The sequence below is a fragment of the Physeter macrocephalus genome, chromosome 14 (assembly GCF_002837175.3).
Source record: "Physeter macrocephalus isolate SW-GA chromosome 14, ASM283717v5, whole genome shotgun sequence".
NCBI lineage: Eukaryota > Metazoa > Chordata > Mammalia > Artiodactyla > Physeteridae > Physeter > Physeter macrocephalus.
Window position 1 is genome coordinate 84,334,560 of NC_041227.1, and position 7,263 is coordinate 84,341,822.

A 7,263-nucleotide genomic window follows, 5' to 3' on the forward strand; every position below is an offset into this window, starting at 1 on the left:
TGAGGGGTTCCCGTGGAAGGTTCTCCTCCTGGGGTCTGAGCACCAAGGAGCTGAGACATCATTCGTCGTGCAGACTGCGCACTGGGCACTGTATTTTCTGAGCCGGGGAACCACAAGTCAGGAGGTCAGAGAGGCCCCGAGGACCATTGCTAGGGCGACGGTTTTGAAGGGAGGGGCAGGGAGAGACTGGGTGATCCAGAGCAGAGGGCGGGTGTCAGGCGGATTCTTTCGGGAGGCAGGCTGCTTGCTTCCGCCCCCTCAAGAAAAACATCCCCGGGTGGGGCGCTCTGCTCTCCTGCCAGCTCATGAAAGTGAGGCAAGTGTTACCGGCTCCACCAGAACCGGAGATGGAGAGGAATGACGCCTCACACACTACGGTTTGAGGTGCCGGTTTATTGCGGCAGGAAGAGAACCGACTCGCTTTACAAATCTGAGGGCTGTGGGTGTCCCCCCCAGACACACTCGTGTCAGCTCCCACAGTGCGACCTGGACGCAGCCAAGAGGTGATGTTTCAGGTAAGCGGAGACAGAAATCAGATGCTACCTGCAATCGCTCTGGAACGTTTGAGAGAACAGGCGTATTGCAGGCACTGTTTAAGTGCTGCATAAATTCCCAAGTGGATTCCTTCCGGGGCACCGAGTAACTAAAGTATCCTGTTAAGCTTCAAGACCTTCGGGCAAAAAGGACAGGCAGTGGACAAGCAGGTGGATGTGAGGGCTGAGAGACTGCTGGTGACGGAGGCCAGCCCTGTCTGCGGGGACCCACGCGCCCCCCCGGGACCGTGAAGCATCCCCATCCGGAGTGCAGCTCCTGCCTCCGGCTCTCCAAGCCACCGGCCGTGCGGAGGCTAATTTCTGAATTTAGAAGACGGCAGGATGGAAATGGGTTCCTCACTAAAGGGACAAGAATGTGAGCTATGTGGGCCGGCTGGCCCCTCTCTGATTTCCCTGCTCACTCGGCCTGGAGCCGAGCGGACGGCCGCAGCAGAGGCTAAAGAGGACGAGGTGGATCGGAGCCCGAGGGATTTCTAGTCTGAAGCCTAGCATGACCCTTCCGCAGAGAAACGCTCCGACACCGCCGATATTTTAAAGTGAACTTTAAAGATGCCTTTGATTCCTTGGAGTTTCTGAAACGCTGACACGTGGCCGGGTGGTCCAGTCTGAGATTCCCCAGACGACCGTCTGGAGCTCCTCCCGCAGAGGCTGGGCAGCAGCGAGTCCGTGGGGCTCCGTTATCGTCGGAGGCAAGATGAGGCTGAGGATGCGGGCGGGACAGAGGACGCTGGACCCGCGGCCCTGGCTCGTTCCCAGGAAGCGGGGGCTGCGACTGGCAGCCTGCATTTCTTCCGACAGCCGGCGAGGGACCAGAGGCCACGGAACCGCGGATACCAGAGTGCGAGTGTGTGCCCCTCGTGCGGCCAGCCCGGTCGGCAGCTGGGGAGCGTGCGCGGAGGGGCTGAGAAAGGAAGGTGCGCTTGCACTTCTACCTGAGGGAGAGGACGAAGTGGGTGGGGTTCGAGGAAGAGCTCTGTAAAGACCCTCAAAGAGAAACGCTCTCCTTACGTAAACCTGCGGAGCCAACCCAGTTCTCACTGGGGGAGCACTGTGGGTATCACCGTGGGAAGCGTGGTCGAGTGACCGCCGAGCACCAACTTCGTTTACAAGCTTGTTCTCAACGCAGCGACTTCTCTCCTGGGGCTTTGGAATTACCAAAACACCCTTGGCTAACAGCCAAGGGGAAAGAGAAAACGTGCGCGCCCCCCCGGACGCTCTCGCGCGCCGCTCGGCGTCAGCTCTGCGCGCCCCCCGGCGTCAGCTCTGCGGGCCGCCCGGCGTCAGCTCTGCGCGCCCCCCGGCGTCAGCTCTGCGGGCCGCCCGCGCCGCGCCGCGCCGCCGGCCGCTTGCAGCTGAGCATCATCAGCAGCAGCAGCGGCAGGTGCCAGAGGCTGCAGAGGAACAGCCTCCGGGAGCTCTTCCGGCCCGCGTCCCTGTAGAAGCGAACGCTGAGGTAGGACAGGTACAGGTTGACGGGCAGCGCGATGACGGGGAAGGTCCACGTGGTGACGTCCAGGGCGGGGGCCGCGGCGGACATCGCGATCAAGGCCAGGCAGTGGCGCAGGGCGACGCGCCGGCACAGGTCCGGGCGGGTGACCGACATCATGCAGTAGCCGCCCCGGGCGTAGTCCTCGCGGAGGCCCCAGCTCAGCGCGTTGAAGTGAGCAAACTGCCAGGAGTAGAGGATTCCTCCCAAAAGAAACGCTCCTGCACAGAGGTGTGGGGAAGCAAGACACGTTGCCATCAGAGCTCTACAGAGGCACCCTTTCCGACGGCTGCCGGCCCCGGCGGCGCGCTCCCACCCGCAAGCCGGACCCCCTCGGGTCCCCGCGCGTCCGCGCTCCCCTCTCTGCACGGAGACGGAGGTGCGCGGGGCGGGAGGCCTCCCACAAGGCTGCGCGCCTGTGGCGCCCGGCCGCCCCCGCCCCCTGCGGGGCCCACAGCGTGACCGCCCTTGTTGTCACGTTCCGGGCTGGCCCAGCCCCAGAGGGCCTTCTGGGCCGGCCTTTCAGCTCTGTTGCCACCAGCCGGCTCGCGAGTGAGGGGCTTGGGCAGCGCGGTGGAAGGCCGCTCCGGGCAGGTGGCAGCTCCCCGCTCAGCACTGACAGGGCCGCGGTCCTTATGGGCGGCCCCGGGGACGCGGGGGCAGCAGGCGGGGCGCGCGGCCCTCACCGCAGGGCGGGCGGGGGACTCGCCAGCGCAACCTGAATCCGCAGAGCGGCACAGGGGCAGCGGCTCTGCGGTTTCTCAGGACAGGTGAACACCTGAGCACCCTTCCTCCGGGACGGGATCTTCCCCCCAACACGGTGGGGTGAAGGCTGCCAGTTACTGAGTGCCTCCTTCCAACAAAGACTTCTACAGTCACCTCACTTAATCCGACTGCAGGACTTGAGGTCGGTTTTATAATCCTCACTAAGCAAACAGATGAGATGATGCTAGGTTCTCCAACAAGAGGTGAAGGAGGAACTCAGCGGGAGTCCGTCTGATCTCAGCCCCGGCTCCCCCGCGGCACTGAGCCGGGTCTCCGGAAGGGACTACAGCCATTCCTGAGCGGACGGTTCATTCCTCCTCTCCTCACACAGGGCGCGTTCCTCGAGCGCCCACTGAGAGGCGAGCGCGGCCTAGGCACCGCGGATGCAGCGTGAGAGCCAAGCCACGTGGGCCGAGCTCCCCCAGAGCCGCGCATCCAGAGGCCCGCGGCAGCTGTGCGGAAGCACGTGCAAGGGGGCCACAGGGCACGGGGGCGCAGCGCGCGGAGCGGAGCAGACGTCTAGAGGAGGACGTCTGCGCGCAGGGAGGAGTGACCAGGCCAGTGCGGTAGGTAATCAAGGCCCCCGGGCAGGAGGCGCGGCAGTCAGGGCATGACAAGAAGACTAGGGCGTGTGTTGGGATCCACAGAGCTGTACATCAAAACAAGGTCGATTTTACTGCATGATAATTTTAAAAGTAAATTAAAATAAAGAAGGCAGGCATGTGTCTGGAGTGCAGAGAGCAGCGGGGCCAGGCTCCAGGATCAGCCAGAGGGACGGGGAGGGCCACCCACCCCCGCTCTGCAGGCGGCACCAAGGACTGTTCCATCCTAGAAGCAGCAGAAAGCCATGGAGGGGTCTTAACGTGTCGAAGAGCGGCCCCCGCTCGTCGCAACTAGAGGAAGCCTGCGTGCAGCAGTGAAGACCCAACGCAGCCAAAAATAATAATAATAATTTTTAAAAAGCACTCACTGAGCACCTACTCTGGGCCAAGCATTGCTCCAGACACTGGGGAAAAAGTGCCGTGGAGCTGCAGTCAAGTCGATTGCTGGACCCTGTTTGTTTTCCACTTGCTTTTTATTTAGTTGCCTGTCAGTTGACACCACTGATGCTACAAGACAGATGGAGAAAACGTTCCCCTGACACGAAGAGCTCTGTGGATGATTGCTAGCTGGCCGATGATTCCAGAGAAAAAGCAAGGCAACATCCTAACCCAGTTCTTCTTTAAGTCAAAATCTCTTGGGCTTCCCTGGTGGCGCAGTGGTTGCGCGTCCGCCTGCCGATGCAGGGGACGCGGGTTCGTGCCCCGGTCCGGGAGGATCCCACGTGCCGCGGAGCGGCTGGGCCCGTGAGCCGTGGTCACTGGGCCTGCGCGTCCGGAGCCTGTGCTCCGCAACGGGAGAGGCCACAGCGGTGAGAGGCCCGCGTACCGCAAAAAAAAAAAAAAAAAAAAATCTCTTCGGCTGATCAGGTGATTGCAATGCAGACAAATTTAGGAACCAAGGCCCATCTCCCACATATAGAGCTATACTTGGCATGGAGTGGGTCCTCAATAGTGACTTGCTATGATCAATTACTGAAAATTAAGACATAAAATAATTCAAGGATAACCTCAAAACAGTTGGCTGCTCTAAGGATGGCTCTGGGAGATAAACTAAAGGACCAAAAAGATTTGCTCTACAAATCTTTATGTGAATGTTAAGCTCACAGATGGATATAGATGGACATCTTAATGTCAAGTTAACAAGAAAGAATTTCTAATGAAATACACAGAGAAAAAAGAAATCAAACTCCAGAATTTAAGAACCTTCTGGAGCAGGGGTTTTGTGAGTCAGTGTGTGAGTGTGTGTGTGTGTGTGTGTGTGTTTGATAGTGGTGGTTTTTCTGTTTGCTTAGTCTGCTTTTGAATGCCAATCAAAGCATCAGTAAACAATTATTAAAATAAGCATCTGAAAAGAGGTGGATTAAATGAAACAATTATACTGATTATAGAATAAAAGGGCCATAAATCACACAACTTCAAAACCAAAACAAAAGCAAGACAATGGAAAGAGGAGGTTAGTGGGAATGGGTTGCATCATCTGAAAGCAATTTAGTTAAGACAAAGATTTAATGTCTCTTAGGTTCATCTGCTCCAGGAGAATCCCCAAGCCCAGTGGTTATTAAACTCAGCTTCACATCTGAATCACCTGGGAAGCTACTAAAACTCCTGATACCCAGGCAAAGACCAGACCAAATAAACTTCTCATGGAGACACAGGCATAAGTATTTTGTAAAGCTTCCCAAGAGATTCCAACGTGCAGGCAAGGTTGAGAACTGCTGTAAGACATCACAATCAATGTTACAGCAACACCTTAAGGATTCTAACAAGGAGTTTTAACAACAAAAACCACTCATTTAAAGATTGCTCATTTTTTTATGACAAATACACTAGAATGGAATCTATAGCACCAGCTGAGTCAAAACTAATGGATTAATGAATAGAAAATAAATTCAGGAGATCAACTACATCAATAATATAAGGAATTCTATATAGGGTTGGACCACATACCATTCTGAAAACAAATCCCATTATCTTGGCTTTATATAAAGCAGTGATAATACCAATATAATTTTTACCATTAGGAAAGGATCCAATAGCAGCAGAAGGAACGCCAGCATATATTCCACGAAAACCACCGGCCTTATTAAATCCTTGGGGGCTCTGCAGCCTGGTTTTAATGGTATCCAGAGGAAATAATATCAAGTCAACACAGACACCTGCTACCCCACCAGCCTTTAAAAAAAAAAGGAAGAAAAAGAAAAAAAAGGTTACAATAAAATAAATTGCCATTTTGGGGATGGGGTAGTTTTTAAAGCGTATTTCTTTAAGTATGGTTTTAAAGTATACCACAGACTACTTTGGTACACTCAAAACACCTCTTACCTAAATCTACAGACTGTTCTGGGAAAATAACCATTATTGTGATATATTTTCAAATTGTAAATTTTATATTACATATTCTGTTTTAAAAAAATGTTTAATGATTTTTAATAATTTTAAAATAAATTTCAAATTCATTTTTAATGATTTCACAGGGTTCAAAAAAGTAAATAAACAAATCTCAGAAAGGTAAAGAGTTCAAAGTCTTCTTTCCTGTCCCTAAAAACCCAGGTAACCAGTTTTGGTTTCTTATTGTATCCTTCCCAAGTTACTTTAGGCCTGTACGAGCAAATATGAATATGTATTTTATTTTACTTTTTTAAGTAAAAGGTGGTATGCTGCACCTTGTTTTTTTCATTTGACAATTTATCTCAGGGATCTTTCCAAATTACACCAAATGTTATATTTTTTGCCTTTTTAACTAATGAGTAGTGAACCTGCATTAAAAAAATTGTTTTGAGACTTACATTCTAAATGGTAATGCTCCTTGTGAATCTAGATCCATATTTTAAGAATCACACATGTAAGGATTCCTATGGTATCCTCTCTACTTTGTGTATATTTGAAAATTCCTTGATACTTTTTAATTTAAGTGAATAAATGAAGGGGAAAAAAAGAGCTAAATTCCTAGAGGACATTAAAACCTGACCCAAACTAGTCATCTCCCAAGAGATACCATGTTGCTTTGGAGAAGCTGCACTTTAAAAACTGATTAAAAACTAAGTTTTTCACCTCGTGATTACAGTAAAGCATATGTAGAATATTTTAAAAACTGGTTACAGCTTAGTCAAAGCAAAAAGAGACTCAGAAAAATATGAACTCAGACACTGTCAAAGAAAGGTCAACACAGAAGGTCTAATGGCATCATTTAAAGATATGAATCAACACCATTTTACAGTAAGCAGAGAGAAGAACTACAAAGAGGCAACTCTCAATACGGTTCCTACATAGTAAGTTTTAAACTGAATTGTTAACTTTTCCTATTTTTTGGATTTTGAACCATGTGAATATATTACCTATTCAAAAAGTAAAAGAACACATTAAAAACTATATAATCCATGACACAGAAAAAGAAGAATCAGTACTATTTAAACATACAGGCAGAGTTCAAAATGATCCACTGTTTCCATCCTTTGGGTTTACAGAATGCTCAAGTGGTACAAAGGTTAGTACCTAGCAAACACTTTCTGCTCTACTTGCCACTCACCATAAAACCACTGCAAGACTTCATTGGAAAAATGAAATTACCCTGATGAGAAATTCAATAATGTCTATTTTTCAATTAGTTAGCATAGGTAATTATTAAAAATTAGTGTGCACTAGAAAAGTACATTACCATAGGGACTTCCCTGGTGGCGTAGTGGTTAAGACTCTGCCTGCCACTGCAGGGGACACGGGTTCGAGCCCTGGTCCGGGAAGATCCCACATGCCGCGGATCAACTAAGCCAGTGTGCCACAACTACTGAGCCTGCGCTCTAGAGCCCGTGAGCCACAACTACTGAAGCCTGTGTGCCACAACTACTGAGCCTGAGCTCTA

The 7,263-nt window shown here is 51.2% G+C and overlaps 1 protein-coding gene across 1 annotated transcript in view; it reads right to left on the minus strand.

Moving 5' to 3' along the window:
• Window positions 1-377: 377 nt before the first annotated feature.
• The window catches only part of LOC112065978 (protoheme IX farnesyltransferase, mitochondrial-like), a 9,489-nt gene continuing 2,603 nt past the window's right edge, over window positions 378-7,263 (minus strand). Inside the window, exons 2-3 of the mRNA XM_024127755.2 lie at window positions 2,519-2,758; window positions 378-2,261 (exon numbers count right to left, since the gene is read on the minus strand). Of these exons, the coding sequence (XP_023983523.1) occupies window positions 1,858-2,261; window positions 2,519-2,758 (644 nt within the window). The 3' untranslated portion in view covers window positions 378-1,857. The remainder of the gene's footprint in view (window positions 2,262-2,518; window positions 2,759-7,263) is intronic.